Raw genomic sequence first — 16,412 nt, forward strand, 5'->3', positions numbered from 1 at the left:
TTAAAAAGTTTAAACTGAAAAAGGTTTCAAGTGACAGCACTCTTGATGCTTGGCTATTTGCTGAGGACGAGGAGACAAAGAGGTTAAACAAACAATTCAGCAACAATCACAAACACAAGGTATGTTGACTTCACCGGATTATATAATGCAGCAGCCTCCCCAGCCCGCCGATTCTGAACTGGTTCCCATTGTTCCCTACTGAGCCCAGAGAACTAAGCTGCATACCAGGGGGCTAAGAATAGACGTTCTCGGAATTCAACATGGATGTGCTAAACATAAAAAAAGGTTTTGTTTCAGCAGCATCACGTAAACACTCGGATGTTCAAGAGGGAAGGCCTACAAATGCTCTGCATATTTGCTACAGACACGTCTCAGGCCAGGGCTGTGGGGCTCCAGGCAGAGCAACTGGCTCCCCACTGCTCAGAGAGCATTGAGCAAGGAGGAGAGTCACGTGGACTTCCCTTCACAAACACCCTTTTCCCCCAAACAAAAACAAAACCACTAGTTTGGAGCTGCAGTGAGACATTCTTTAAAAAAGTAGCTTCTATCAGTCCTGTTTGATTTTTCTTTAATAAGTCCGTTCTTTTGAAATGACTTATGATTGTCAAAATTTTACCCAGGGCCCAGTGTACTGCGGTCTCATCGAGTGACAGGTGCTGAACAAACAAACAAACTAGGAACAAATGAACGAACAACAATGGCCATAAGCACTTTCCTAACACTTGAAATGTGTAGGGCCTATCGGACTGCTCTCTAGGGAGAGGTGGGTTTACTGAGGGGTCTCCCTGCAGCCACGATGACGTGTATTGCTCTTCAAAAGAACAGGGTCGAGATTAGAAAGAATAACCTGTGATGGAGGACCAAGCAGGCTGGAGACAGGAGACGTTTCCATTTGCTTTGCTGGGAGCGAATGTAACTGGTCCGGGGTGGGGTCTGGGGGAGGACGGCTGCTACTAACACTCAAGGATACTATTTACAGCTGCTTCTAAAATGGAGTCCGTTTCTACAACGCCTTCACTGTGGTCTGGGATGAACTTTTCCAGGCAGTTTTCTTGCGAAGCCATTGGAGAAAAGCTGGGGAAGTCAAGGTCCATGGCGCCGCTGGCCGCAGGGTCGCTCTGTGGCCGTCCCGCCTTCTTGAGTTCCAGAATGTTCTTAAAGGTTTTCTCTAGGCTCTTGGTGAGCTGGAGATCCGGCTGGGGCTCACCTGACCCTTTCATGATGTCTGTGTGTAAAACCTCATTCTTTGGGGAATTCCTCAGGGCTCTGTCCTGGAAGGAGTCGAGGCACGGCATCTCCAGGTGCGCACTGGCCAGGATGCCCGGGAGCTTGCTCTCGGGGCCATGATCTGGCCTGGGCATAGTCTTGCGGTGGCCCTCGGGGCCTGGAGAGCACCCGCTGGCGTTGGCCGGGTCCCTCCGGCTGCCCTTGTCCTCAGGTGCACCCCGGTATTGGCCTAAGCCCCCTTTGTCATATTTCAGTGTCCTACCATGGCCTTCTGACTTTTTAGAAACGCTTCCCTCTCCAGAGACCACGATGTGGTTAGGCACTAGATGAAACTGGTCATGATTCGTTGCTTCTGCCATGCCTGCCTTGGGTCGGTCTCTGCTTTGGCTCCTGGGCGCCTGATGCAGCGAGCTGGTTTTGCTGCGATGCTGGTCACTCCTGTCAAGTGGTGCCTCAGGTGCGGCCTCGTCAACTTTGAAGGAACAACAGAAATCGGCCTGAAAACCCTCTGGGAATGAGATCAGAAAGAGCGTTAACTGTCAGAGTGAGGACTACCGTAGACAAACCCTCCTAACTGGGAGCAGAGGACTGTTCCTCAGCAGGGTCCCTTCCCCTCTGCTGGTCCTCCGGCCCACCCACAGCACGACTTCCACAGAAACACGAAGAGGCAATTTAACCAAGAAGCATCTTCTCAAAGCAAGCAAGGTTCTGGGGCCAGCTTCCACTTAGAAAACTTCACCCAGGGCTTTGTGCATGCAAAGGAGGCATTCTACTGGGGCCCAGGCCCAGCAGATCTATGATCCTAACCCGTAACCCTAGTACAAGCCTGGCCCTGAGCCAAGTCAGTGAAAGAAACACTCCCTGGATTTGGAACCTGAGCCAGAGAAAAACACTTTATCTCTGAACTCAGCGCTAGAGAAAAACACTTTGACTCCAAAACCAGAGCCAAAAGAACACATTTTGCCCCTACAATCAGAGCCAGTTAAAGAAATGTGCCCTGGCCCTAAAATTGGAGCTTAAAAGCTAAAAGGGACCAGAGAAAGAAACACAGTTTGGCCCTGAAATCAGAGCCATTTCTGCCCTTGACACAAAACTGATCAATCCCTGAGCAGGAAAACTGACCACTCCCTGAGCAGGAAAACTGACCACTCCCTGAGTAGTAAAGTAGTAACCTCTAGCCTAGACATACCATGACCTTTTCCAGACTTTAGCCCCGAGGGGTCAGCCAATCCCAAGCCTGCAGACTTGGAATTCCCCTCACCCCAGGAGGTGCAGCCAATCACAAGCCCCAAGGCTTGGAATTCCCCAAGTCTTCCCCTTTATAAAGAACCCCTTCCCTCACCACTCGGGGTCTGTCCTGCTCTGCTCCTGCAGTAGCTCTGGATGGATGGAGGAAATAGACTCTGGTGGTGGTACTTTGGATGTAACACTACCAAGAGAGACACACGCTCCCTCCCCATTTTTCTTTTGTTAATGGATTGTTTTGAAAATAAAAGTTATGGCAGCTGGGTGTTGGTGGCGCAACCCTTTAATCCCAGCACTAGGGAGGCAGAGGCTAGGTGGATCTCTGTGAGTTCAAGACCAGCCTGGTCTACAAGAGCTAGTTCCAGGACAGCCTCCAAAGCCACAGAGAAACCCTGTCTCGAAAAACCAAAAAAAAAAAAAAAAAAAAAAAAAAAAGAAAAGAAAAAAAGAAAAGTTATGGCTTTACCCTGCTTCCTTCCTTAGAGCAGTGGCAAGGGGGTTGGACACACCGTGTCTCAGGGTAACATGCTTACAGGCAGGTGTGAGGGCTCCATCACTTGTCCCAGATCATAAAACCAATGGCAAAAAGGCACACAAAATGGTATCTGCTTGGAAGGACATCAGGGCATGGAGGGGCCATGTCTGGGTGATGACAAAAGAAGCCTTTGTGAAGACTTCAGGTAGTTCAGGTAGAGGCTACAGCAGCAGGACTAAGGAGGGAAGGAGCGATTTCGTCTACAAAACTCAACAGGATGCACGGATCACAGCACACTTCCAGATGTGAGCTGCGGGGACAGAGGCTAAAATGTAAAAAGGACTCCATTTGACAGACCACGTACAGGCCCTGCTCATGAATGAGGGGTGTGACAACATATGACAAAGTGGCATGGTTATCACAAGCTAATTTATGAAAGGTAGAGATTTCAGTTTCTCAGAAACAGGACAGAAACAGATCCTCCAATGTCTTCGTTTTGGGGAAGGGTGTGAGGCTCCTGGTACATACACAGTATTTAGACTATCAGTCCACACATTATATTTGTAACCCTTCTGAGCCAAGGCAAGACTAAAGCACAAACTTAATATTTAAGTATCAATAAACAAGAGCCCCTAACTTGAACTAATAAAAAGAAATTAAAAAAAAAATAAACAAGAGCTAGGCATGGTGGCTCCTGCCTGTAATCCCAGCACTGGGGAGGTTGAGGCAAGTGGATTACAATGAGTTCAAAGCCAGTCTGTGCTATATCATGAATTCTGGCATAGTCTGAGCTGCAGAGTGAAACTTTGTTTCAATAAATAAACAATCAAAATAACAACAAAAACTAAAAGTAAAAATGTGTGTGTGGGGGGGGCGACTAGAGAGGTGGCTCAGCTATTAGAAGCACTGGCTGCTCTTGCAGAGGATGTTGTTTGGTTCCCAGCACCACTCCAGGTCCAGGGGATCTGACACCCTCTTCTGGGCTCTGTGAGCACCAGGTGTGAATGTGGTACACATACATACATATATGTAGGCAAAACACTCATATACATACAAGTTTAAAAATGTAAAAAAGGAAAAGATAAGACATTGGAGGAAGAATAAAGTCAAAGCAGTACTACCACAGGGAAATGAGTGCACTAAATTATCAAGCTAATTGGTCACACTGCTCAGGGACTACCACAGCTGTCCTCCAGGACCTGTATGTACCCTGATGATCCTTACCAGGATCCACGAGCGCCAGCCGCTTGTCCCGAGACAGGGAAGCTCTTTCCTCCTGGTTGAACATCCTGTCAATCATCACCATCTCAGCAGAGGGGTTGATCCTCTGAAAAGAAGAGAGCCAGTCACTTCAGACACTTTTATCAAGGGACAGTGACCACTGTTTGTCACTAAATGAAGTAATGAGAGGTTGGCACCTAGACACTCCAGAGCTCCACTGTCACCCATGTGGTACAAACAGGAAGTCATTACATTTGCTACTGTTCTAAGACAAAGTCCCACGAAGCCTAGGCTGGCCTCAAACTTGTGTCCATCACTCTGCCTCAGCTTTCCACCTGCTGGAATTATAGTCATGAGCTACCCCCAGTTGTAAGTAGCCTCTTCTCAAATGATAGAACTGTTTTTTATTTATTTATTTATTCATTCATTCATTCATTCATTCATTTACTTATTTTAGTTTTTTGAGACAGGGTTTCTCTTTATACTTCTGGCTGTCCTGGAACTCGAAGAGATCCATCTGACTCTACCACCACCACCTGGCTAGAGCTGGTTTTTAGAGCTATGGTTTCACTATGTAAGCTTGGCTAGCTTCAAACTCAGTATGCAGACCAGGCTAGCCTTGGATTGATTCACAGAGAACTACCCACCTCTGCCTCTGAGGGTTGGGATTAAAAGTGTGTGCCACCATGTCTGGTGAGCTAGTCTTATTGGATGGCTCAGAGGTTTTTTTATCAGAAATGGTTGTCAATGACATCTGCTATTATCACTCTCAGTGATGGCTAAGTGTGAAGCTATCCTGCAACCTTAAACATTTCTCTTCCTATGCTCGCTGTGTGGAAGTTCTTGAACCTCCTCTGTGCCTTGGGTCGGCATCATCTTACCATGGCATCTTCTAGGAGCAGGAATCTGTATTTGTTCAGCATCGCTTGGGTCCTTTTGAGGAGCTGAGTTGCGACTTCTTCAAATTCATTGTCCACTTTAAAAAAAAAAAGAGGGAGAAAATGGTAAGAGAGACTGGTCTGTTTGCTGAGACTGGCAAGGACTCATTCCCACAGCCTATCCATAACAAGGATTTTCTAGGGATATCCTCATTAGCTTAGCGTCTCTCTGCTTAAGCATCCTGCAGATAGATGCCTGGCGTCCCTGCATTGTGTGTGGTAGGCAACTCACTCTGACACAGCCTGGGAAACCAACAGCATATTATCACTGCTGTAAGCAGGCCAGGATGGAACACTGTTGTAGAATATTTTTTAAGATGTGTTACATTTGTTTACGCCCTGCAACATTTATTTAATGATGCAAAGATATGTTGCATTTGTTTAACTCTGTGAAGCTGTGTGACTTTGCCTGTCTAAACATCTGGTTGTTCTAACAAAGAGCTGAATGGCCAATAGCAAGGCAGGAGAAAGGATAGGCGGGGTTGGCAGGCAGAGAGAATAAAGAGATCTAGGAGGAGACATGGAGGAACAAGAACAAGGAGAGGAGTATGCTAGGGGCCAGCCAGCCATAGAGTAAGAGTGAGAGTAAGATAGACAAGTGAGAGAAAGACAAAAGCCCAGAGGCAAGAGGAAGATAGGATCATTTAAGAAAAGCAGGCTAGGCCAGGCGTTGGTGGCTCAGGTCTTTAATCCCAGCACTCGGGAGGCAGAGGCAGGCGGATCTTTGTGAGTTCAAGGCCAGCCTGGTCTCCAAAGCGAGTGCCAGGATAGGCTCCAAAGCCACACAGAGAAACCCTGTTTCGAAAAACAAAAAACAAAAAAAAAGAAAAGAAAAGCTGGCTAGAATAAGCCAAACTAAGGCCAAGCATTTATAAGAAAGATTAAGCCTCCATGTGTATTTATTTGGGAGCTGGGTGGCAGCCCCCTCCAAAAGAATAAAGAGTATAAAAAGAATAAACACAACCAACAACAGAAGAGCACTGGACAGAGCTGATGAGCTGGTTCCCTCAGCTCTGTTCCTCCCAGAAGCAGGGGGACAGAAAGAGCTGAACAAGTCAGATCTGACTGTGTGGCTGGGAAGACACACAACAGTCCACGACCCCTTGCTGGTCATGATCTGTGGCTCTGGGTTTTGACTTTTAGTCTCAAGAAATGTCACATTTTCCAATTCACTCTTTCTCAGACTCTTCACAGCTGTTTACTGTTGACTCTGGAAGCCTCTCATCCCTGGGAGCCCCAGTGCTTTGGGAGATAGCATTTAACTATGAGATCAGAGGCCCTGGAAGAATCAAGACCAGTGGCAGAGGAGGAAGATGAGATCACCGAGGGCTTGCAGCGGGAGAGAAGGTGGGGTGGCACCAGTCCCTGCTACTGGACTCAGACAGATCACAGGCACAGGCACCAGGACGGGTAGGGCTCTTGGGTTGGAGAAGGGGCCTGTCCCTAACTTTGTCAGTTCTCTGAAATTCAGACAATGCCTTAGACTTGTTTTGGGACCTCAGGGAGCTAACTAGTTCCTGGACCAGGTACAACAGCAAGGGTTAAGTTCGTGTGCACTGCAAAAGAAAGCCATTCATTTACAGTGAGCAGCAGCCTCAATGGTGCCTCCATTCACTGCTGCTCCTATGTCAACATCTGAAGATCCCCTTCGTGGAATAGAGGAACAAGCCACAGCCCTACTCACGGGCTGGGGTACTGAGTAAACAGGAAACAAATGGTAAGAGGGCCACCTGTCTACCCATCAGGGAGCTGTGGGAGGGCGGCTATGGCCCCAGCTGTGCTCCAGGGCCCTGGTTGCTCACCTTTCCTCAGATCTTCCTCTGTGGGTGTGGAGCCCTGGCACACATGGTAGGAGAGCAGTCTCTGCACTGTGTCACTTAGTGACCGGAACTGGCTTTTATCAGGTGTCACAGCATGGGCTTGGTCCCTCTGTAACTGCTGGAGGATGCTTTAAAGGGAAGCAGCGAGTGTCCAGGTAAGGTCACACACCAGGAAATCAATTAGTCAAACCGTTTATTAGCAATGCCATTTCTACAGTCGAGTGGCGCATTGAATTTTCCACACTTTTACTCCATCTCTTACTGCTATGACCCTAATCAAATTCCCAATCTTTCCACCAGGTGTCAGTGTGTGGTTGCTCACAGAGACAGAGGCATTCTCTGCCAGACCAGAAGAGCAAACAGTTCACTTAACCTCCTCTAGTTACAGGTCCTGAAGAGAGCAAACTGTAGGAAAAGATTTGCACAGTACACATGCATCAAGGTCGGCGGGTAGAGGTCAGCGGACACCCTGCACAAGGCAGGCATCTCCTTCCGCCTTTCCCTAGCAGAGTTCTCATGGGCCCCCCACCTTGTTTTTTCTGAGGCCAGTTGTCTCAGTTGCCAATAACCAGTGAAGCAGGCTGGGCTGCCCAGAGACTCCCAGACCTGTGTTTGCCTCTAGTCTGGGATTAGAGGGCCGGCTGCTGTCCTGGCTTGTTTGACATGGGTCAGAACTGCACCCTCATCTCATGCTTGTGGAGCAACCATAAATTTCCTAAAAATGTGTTTTGAGACAGGGTGTCACTGTGAAAACCAAACTGGTCTGGAACTCACAGAAACCCAGAGATACACTTCTTTCTGTCCCCCATGTGCTGGGATTTAAAGGTACGAGACATTCACACACTTTTTTTTTTTTTTTTTTTTTTTGGCTTTTCGAGACAGGGTTTCTCTGTGACTTTGGAGGCTGACCTGGAACTAGCTCTTGTAGACCAGGCTGGTCTGGAACTCACAGAGATGGGCTTGCTTCTGCCTCCAGAGTGCTGGGATTAAAGGTGTGCCCCACCACTGCCCAGCTTCAAAACACATTTTAAAAAAAAAGCTAACAAGGGCTGGAGAGATGGCTCAGAGGTTAAGAGCACCGGCTGCTCTTCCAGAGGTCCTGAGTTCAATTCCCAGCAACCACGTGGTGGCTCACAACCATCCATTATGAGATCTGGTGCCCTCTTCTGGTGTGCAGATATATATGGAAGCAAAATGTTGTATATATAATAAATTAATTAAAAAAAAAAAAGCTAACAAATGCCAGGTGTTGGTGGCTCACGCCTTTAATCCCAGCACTCGGGAGGCAGAGGCAGGCGGATCTCTGTGAGTTTGAGGCCAGCCTGGTCTCCAGAGTGAGTGCCAGGATAGGCTCCAAAGCTACACAGAGAAACCCTGTCTCGAAAAACCAAAATAAATAAATTAAAAAAAAAAAAAGGAAAAAGCTAACAAACTCACTATTATAGTGAGGTGTATGGTGTGTTTAGTGAAAACAAGGGACCCTAAGATACCCTGAGAAAAACCAAGAATTAATTTTTCCTTTCAAAGTATAACTTACAAAGCTCCTTTAGTTAGCTGTTTGGTGGCAGGCCTTTTCTGTCCCGAATGACTGTCCACCTAATAATAAAACACAGGCAAAATTATAAAATAATATACAGTTACAGAAAGGTTGCTATGCTCCAAGTGTTTCCCATTAGCTGTCAGCTAAGTAAAACTTCAAAATGTGTCCTGCTGAAAACCTAAGCAAGCAAGTATGGCCAAGAGTACCAGGGTTAGGTCTACAGAAAGCTGAATAGCAACTCTCAGTAAGCTATTATTCAGCAAATTAGTGGGAGAAACCAAGATGTTAGAAAGCCAGACAAAAATAGCTCCCTTTCTTTTTAAGAGCACTAGTTTGAAATGCCTTGAGAGTCACTCGGTACAAAGGTGGGTCAAAGACCACAGAAACGGCCTATTTCATGCATTCACGACTGGTCCTTATAGACAGACAAAACAGAGCAAATACCCATCCCACTTTGCTTGTTTTGGGAGTCTTGCTACGGAACCCCTAGCTGTCCTGGAATTCATTGTATAGATCAGTTTGATCACACATTTGTGAAGACAGAACCTCTTCTGACACAATGACTGCTGTGATTTTTTTCCTTTGTACAGTGCTAGGGATTGAACCCTGGGCTTTGCACATGTCAGACAAATGTTAGCTACTAAGTTACATCCCTGTGATGGTTACTACTGACTGTCAACTGGAGAGGATCTAAAACCCCTCAGAAAGGAACCTCTGTGCTCATCTGTGAGGGTTGAGGTGTGAAGGCAGACCCTGACTGTGAGTGGCTGAGTAGGAGGACACCAGGGGAGCACCAGCACTCATCCTGCTTCCTGACTGCAGTTACAACTCTGGTCTGCTGCTTGACATCCCTGCTGTCATGACTTCCCTCCCTAAGGGCCTGCGCTCTCAAAGTGTGAGCCAAAACTCCCCTTCTCTCCTTAAGTTGCTTTGTCAAGTATTTTGTCCCAGCAATAACAAGAGAACTACAATCCCCAACCCTATGAGTGCAGCTTTCTAAGTGTCTGCATATGCTGGCTACCAGTGTGTGTGTGTGTGTGTGTGTGTGTGTGTGTGTGTGTGTGTATCACTGTTGGGGATCAATCCCAAGGCCTTGCTCATACTAGGCAACTGCTTTGCAAGTGAGCTATAGCCCTATTCTAGCTTCCTTTCTATGGCTTTGGTAAGATCTCCGAGCCAAAGCAAATTAGGGAAGAAAAGGATTTATTTGGCTTGCACTCTCAGGCCACTGTCCCTCATTGAAGGAAGGCAGGGTGGGAACTAGCAGGAATTGTGAAGGAACACTGCTTGCTGGCTATTCTCTAGTTCAGACTTAGCTCACTGGCCAGCCTGAGGGAGGCAATCCCCTAGTCAAGGCTTTCCTATCAGATGACTAACTGCTGTCAAGTTGACAATGCTAGCTAGGAAAACTCACAACCTGGTAAGTAGTTTATTTACCCTTTTTTTTCCTTCTATTTTTTTTTTTTGTTGTTGTTGTTGTTGCTGTTGTTGTTTTTTTGGTTTTCGAGACAGGGTTTCTCTGTGTAGCTTTTGGAGCCTATCCTGGCACTTGCTCTGGAGACCAGGCTGGCCCCAAACTCACAGAGATCCACTTGCCTCTGCCTCCCGAGTGCTGGGACTAAAGGCGTGCGCCACCAACGCCCCGCTATTTACCTTTTTTTAGTGTTTAATATGTGTACGTTACTGAGGTGTGCTGAGGTATGCGTGTGTGTGTGCGTGTGCGCGCACCACTGTTAGATATCAAATCTAGGGCCTTGCACACACTAGGCAAGTACTCCACACATCCAGTCCTTGATCTATAATGGACTCATGAGGCACCAGAAACATGTCAGGAATAGTTGAGAAAGATTCATCAACTTGATGTGACCAGGCCTGGCCTCCTGGGACATCTTCATTGTCGCCCATATGAATACATGCACTTGGAGACAGGCTGGCTATGTGCACAGTGCTGGACACCAACCACAAAGCCCCTTGAGACTACGTAGTCATTCGGTTAAAGCCATGAAGGACCATTGCAAACATGCCAACAGTTTCCTACCTGCACAGTTGTCTGGCTAGGGGATGATCCAACTGTGTTTTCCTGCTGTGGCTGTGCGGTCCCCAAGGATGCTGGCATAACTTTGCTTCCAGAATCCTGTCCTATTAGGATGAATGGAGAAGACACTGCTTATCAGAGACAGTCAGTCTGGTCCAGCATATGCATTCTGAAAGGGACTTCTTTCTTTTTTTTTTGTTATTTTGAGACAAGATCTCACTATGTAGCCCCTGGCTGGCCTGGAATTTACTAAGTAGACCAGACTGGTCTTGAATTTACAGAGAGATTTTCCTGCTTCTGCCTCCAGAGTGTTGGAATTAGAGGCATGGACCACCACACCCAGCCTGAAAGGGATGTCTGTTGGGGGGAAGGGAGCAGGGAGACACTCTGATTTATTAGCTATGGAGGCAGAGGCAGGTGGTGTTAAACTCTTGAGTAGGCGATAAATAGAACCAACTAAATCCATAGTAATCAATAGCACTGCAAATGCTGCATGTGGTTTTCAGTTGTCTATGGTCTGAGAAATAGACCTCAGTACTTCAGAGCTCCAAAATTCTCCTGCTAGGAGGAGGCCCTGAGGGGAAACTCAGAAGGATGTTCTGGCTCCCATATTTGGTCATGTATTGAGCAGGTAAGAGCAGTTACTATACAGTCATAGGCAAAAGGCTGCTTTTACTCTAAGTACAAATGGGTTGAGCAGGTGTTAAGCATCTTAAGAAAGGTTACAACCTACAGTTTCCAGTTTGGGGAGTGGGTTGTCTGAACACACATGCACATAGCAACATGGGGCAATTCCCAAGTTCCGCGTGCTCGCTCAACACTTCCTAGAAGCACCCTTTTCTGATATTTTGGGTTGTGAGCCTAGCCTTTAACGGCTGAGCCATCTCTCTAGCCCAAAAGCACATTTTTCTATATGATTTATTGTCTCGTAATTTAGAAGGGCTTTTTTTCTTCTGAGTGGTATGCTAAATGACCTACTCACAACTGATGGAACCCCGTAGCCTTGGGAACACGTTCTATTTGTTGGGTGGGAAGGGTACAGAGAAAAGGGCTGACAGGGCGAATTCAGAGACCAGGTGAGATTCAGGAAGAACTGGTGAAGACAGGGAGGCGAGAAGCTCATATTTCAGGAATTGGGGTTGGGGCAGACTGCAGCAAACACCCGCAAAGCCATCTGACCTGGCAGTGCTGTGCTCAAGAGCCCAGGGATCTGTGATTGCCTCAGGCCGTCTGTGGTCTTGGCCGTGGGAAGGGGAGAGGGCTGGGTCAAACACTTTTTCTGAGCCTGTAGACCAAAGAACCAAGAAAAATGTTAATTTCACTGTTGTAACTATAAAGAGATTACTTTTTTTTTTTTCTGATTTACTTAATGTGTAAGAGTGTTTTGTTAGGGCTGGAGAGATGTCTCAGTGGGTAACAGTGGCCATTCTTCCAGAGAACCCAAGTTCAATTCCTAGTCTCCACATGGCAGCTCACAACTATCTATAATTCTAGTTCCAGAGGACCCGACACCCTCATAAAGACATACATGCAGGCAAAACATCAATGCACATAAATAAAAAGAAATTTTAAAAGATTCAGTGGTTTAAAAAAAAAAGTTTTGCTATGTGTACATGCTGTGTACCACATGTATACCTGGTGACCAAAAACCCAGAAGAAGACATCAGACCCTTTGGGACTGGAGTTATGGATGGTTGTGAGCCACCATGCAGGTGCTGCGAACTGATCCTGGGGCTTTTGCAAGACCAACAAGTGCTTTTAACCATTGAGCCATCTTTTCAGCGCTAAGAGATCACTTAAAATGCCAAATAAGCCATTTGAGGTGTTGAATACCTTTAATCTGAGTAAGAGCAGAGGCAGGTGGAACTCTGTGAGCTCCAGGAAGCCAGGACAACACCCTGTTTCAAAAAATTACAAACCAAAGATAGACAATTCTCATTTTTAAAAAAGATTTATTGTTTATTGAGAGAGAGAGAGAGAGAAAGAGAGAGAGAGAGAGTGTGTGTTAGCACACTGTAAGTGCATGTGCCTGCAGATGCTAGAAGAGGTTGCCTGGTGCCTGGGAGACGAACTTACGGCAATGTGAGCCACACAGCCTTGCTCTAGGGAACCCAATTCAGTCCTCAGGAGCAGAGCATGTTCTTAGCCACTGAGCTCTCTCTCCAGTCATTCAACCATGTTCATGTTAAATATTACAAAAAGAATAGCCGGGCGGTGGTTGTGCACACCTTTAATCCCAGCACTGGGGAGGCAGAGGCAGGCGGATCTCTGTGAATTCCCTCCTTCCCTTTCTCCCTCCAGTCCTCTCATGCACCTGCCACTTTGTCCTTTCTCAAATCCACAGCCTCTTCTTCTTCATTCGTTCACTCTGCTTCCTGCTTTTGGTTGAGGGTGTGGTCACTTAGGCCCTGCCCCTGCTGCCATGCCCGTCATTGTCAAACCTCCCAGCCTTAATGGATTCTCTCTTATACTCTTAAACTCTCCCTTCTATAATTGCCTTGGTCATATTTTTTTTCCCCTTGTAGCTCTGGCTGTTCAGGAAGTCACTGTGTAGACCAGGCTAGCCTCAAACTCACAGAGGTCTGCCTGCCTGCCTCCAGAGTGCTGGGATTAAAGGCCACCCAGCCTTGGTCATACCGTTCTATCACAGCAACAGAGAGAGTGACTAATCTGTCCAAGTGGCAGTAGCTCCAGATTTGAGAGGTTGAGTCAACACTTAAAAGCTGTGGTGGTTTGAAAGAGAATGGCCTTCAAAGGCTCATAGATCTGGATACTTACTTGGACACCATGGAGTGCCACTATTTGAAAGATGAGGAGGTGTGGCCTTATTGGAGGAAGTGTGTCACTGGAGTGGTCTTTGAGATTTCAAAAAACCCATTCCGAAGGGTGTGGTGGCACAAGCCTATAATCCCAGCAGAGGCAGGTAGATTTCTGAGTTGGAGGCCAGCCTGGTCTACAAGAACAAGTTCCAGGGCAGCCAGGACTATGTAGAGAGATCCTGACTTGAAAAACTAAAAGCTAAAACTATTTCTTTATGCTGTCTATGTGTGTGTGTGTGGGGGGGGGGGCATGCAAAGGCACACGTAAGCCTGCGAGCACACTCAGAGGCCACAAGAGGGCCTCAGGTGTCCTTTCCTATAACTCTGTTGCCACAGGCTGGAGTTTTCTAGGCCACAAGGAAGCAATCCTCTTGTCTCCACCCCCTTTGATGTCACAGCATGTGATGGACACTAGACTTGTTACTTGTGCACTAAGATCCCAGATTCCAGTCCTCAGTTTTGTGCAGCAAGTACTCTTAACCACTGAGCCATCTCTCCACTTCCTTCTGTTTTCCTCAGAAAGGGTCTTATTGTATAGCTTAGGCTGGCCTTGAACTCACAGCAGATCCTTGCCTCAGTCTTCCAAGTGCTGGGGTTACAGCCATGAGCTATTACACCTGACTCTCGGTCTACTGCAATGTGATTCTGCACTGACCCCATCGCAGGCTCTTGGCTCCCTTCTTCTGACTTCTCATGAGTGCTCTCCCTCTGCCATGCATTCTGTGTCTGGGTCCTTAAAGCTAAGCTTACCATTTCCCGGTCCTCAAACTGGCTGTCACCATCCTCACACTGGCTGCCACTATCCCTGCACTGACTGTCCCCATGCTGAGATGCTGCAGCTCTCACTGGCCTGGTTTCCCTTCTCTACCTGTACAGTCTCCCTGCTCCATCTCAGCCACTCTCATGGCCTTGATTACAATTTCTATGCTGCTCACCCCATCCCTTTCCGTCCTACACTGTATGGCTATTTTACACCCGATTGTCCTTTGGCTGCTTCAGACTTGATGATCACATCTCAAACTTAGCAACTTCCTTTAGAATAAGAACTCTCCCTGTTTCTGTCACTGTCAGGATCTGTGTCATCCTTATTCCTCCACCTTGGCAGACAATCACAAGTTCTAACTTCATTGTTTCAATCCATGTACTTCCCACCATGAGGCTACGTGAGTCTTCACTATTGCACATTTACGTTAACACAATGGCTATTTTTTGTTTGTTTTTTGAGACAGGGTTTCACACAGTCCATGGCAGCTTCACGTACAGCCGAGGCTAACCTTGAACTCCTGATTTGTTGTCTACCTTTCAGCTCCCAAGTGCCTGGACCACATACAGGTGCGTATCCATGCCTGGCCTATGACACTGGGTTTCTTGTTTGTTTGAGACAGGATCTCATTATGTAGCCCTGGTTGTCCTGAAACTCTCTATGTAGATAGAACACATTGGCCTCAAACTCACCAACATCTTCCTGCCACTATCTCCAGAGTGCTGGGATCAAAGGCATGCACCACCACGCCCAGCCCAGCAACACAGGTTCTTTTGGTTTTGCTTTGTTTTGTTTTTGAGACAGGCTTTCATTGTGTAGACCAGGCTGTCCTTGAACTCCCAGAGACCTGCCTGCCTCGGCTTCCAAGTGCTGACACAACATGGCTCTTAACAGGACGTCTAAGACCTAATGGATATGCACCTAGACACCTTCCCACCAGACATCTTCCTCCTTCCCCCCTGGTACACGCCATCTTCTCTCCCAAGCTTTTCATTTCTCCTTTCTGGAACATTCCTACCTAGACCCTCTGTCATGTTGCCCCTTCCTTCCTTTAGAAGTTCACAGACCAGCAGCCAGCAAGATGGCTTAGCAGGTAAGGCTTCTGCTGCCAAGCCAGACAACCTGAGTGTGACCCCTGGGTCCCACACAGGGAGGAGAACCAACTCCTACAAGCTGTCCTTTGACCCGCACACTCACAGTGTGGCGTGTGTGTGTGGCCCACACACACAAAAGTAAATAACAATGGAAGATCCCAGATCAGTCAGCACTATCTTGGGCTGTGTAAACATGACAACACATGCTTTTGAAACAGTGTATGTGAACACTGGCTTCTCTGGGTTCCTGGAACAGGATTTTATGATCCAGGGACTGCCCTATGGCAATACTCAGTGCTGAGTGAATGATTGAAGAAAACACCTCACAGAGTGGGGCCACATACTCAGTACAAATGAAAAGAAAAACATGCAAAGAGATCAGAGAGGAGCCGTGGAACTTCTAGGCATTTGGATGGGAGCCTGAAGGAGGGAGCCACTGAAGCAGGGTGGAAAAGGTCAGGCTGTGGATACCATCAGTGTAGGTTCAAAAGTGCCACTTATATGTCTGGTCTATTCAGAGAACCATGGGGGACTAGAGACCCTAAGTGCAGGCCAGCCATGTATGCTTCCTCCTAGAAGTGGAAAGCTCCCAGAGGAGCTGGCTCAGGTCACCAGGCAAATGTTTTAGGTTTGTTTTGGAATCGTGCTGTGAGGGAGAGGCGTAAGGCACATCGATCACTCTGATGAGGAACACTTGTCTAATGAGGTGACATTAGGGCCATAATGGGCTGTGGGAATTGCCCTGTGCCCTTCACCCTGAGCTGCACTTTAGAGTCACTTGAGAGCTTTTGGAAAATATCGGTGCCTATGGTCCTTGCTCCAGGCCGTTTTGATCAGAATTTATGGGGATAAGGTCCAGACATCCACATTTTTAGCAGCTCCCCAGATGACCCTATTGTGGAGCCAAGTTCCTCATTTTTCAGACAGAGAACTAAAGACAGGCTGAGACCAGGCAAGGGTGAATCAGCTGGGCCTCCTCACCCAACTCTTGCTTTCCCAGGAAAGCTCCCTCTGGCCTACCACAGAGTGTGAATATGGAAAAGGAGACAGTACAAAAGTACAGTACAGGGCAGTGTGTGTGAGCACCGTGAGCACCGTGCCTACCTCTTCCACGGTGGCGTGGGACTATCACAGTAGTGCTATATGCAGCTCCAAGGTAAGGATTAAAAATAATTTGCTTAAGTCCCAGCACTGTCCTAGTTACTGTCAATATTTCCAACATTCATGGATTGAAT

General features: G+C 47.3%; 1 protein-coding gene across 5 annotated transcripts in view; it reads right to left on the reverse strand.

Annotated features, from left to right (window-relative positions):
• The window catches only part of Bicral (BRD4 interacting chromatin remodeling complex associated protein like), an 84,485-nt gene that overhangs the window by 1,924 nt on the left and 66,149 nt on the right, over positions 1-16,412 (reverse strand). For all 5 annotated transcript variants that reach the window (XM_035450367.1, XM_027389155.2, XM_027389154.2 and 2 more), the window contains 7 exons: positions 11,681-11,786; positions 10,505-10,605; positions 8,464-8,522; positions 6,909-7,054; positions 5,050-5,144; positions 4,172-4,274; positions 1-1,735 (listed from right to left, as the gene is read on the reverse strand). The exon at positions 1-1,735 is cut by the window's left edge and continues 1,924 nt beyond it. In XM_035450367.1, coding sequence (XP_035306258.1) covers positions 954-1,735; positions 4,172-4,274; positions 5,050-5,144; positions 6,909-7,054; positions 8,464-8,522; positions 10,505-10,605; positions 11,681-11,786 — 1,392 coding nt within the window. In that variant the 3' untranslated portion in view covers positions 1-953. The remainder of the gene's footprint in view (positions 1,736-4,171; positions 4,275-5,049; positions 5,145-6,908; positions 7,055-8,463; positions 8,523-10,504; positions 10,606-11,680; positions 11,787-16,412) is intronic.

The sequence above is a fragment of the Cricetulus griseus genome, assembly GCF_003668045.3.
Source record: "Cricetulus griseus strain 17A/GY chromosome 1 unlocalized genomic scaffold, alternate assembly CriGri-PICRH-1.0 chr1_0, whole genome shotgun sequence".
Lineage (NCBI taxonomy): Eukaryota > Metazoa > Chordata > Mammalia > Rodentia > Cricetidae > Cricetulus > Cricetulus griseus.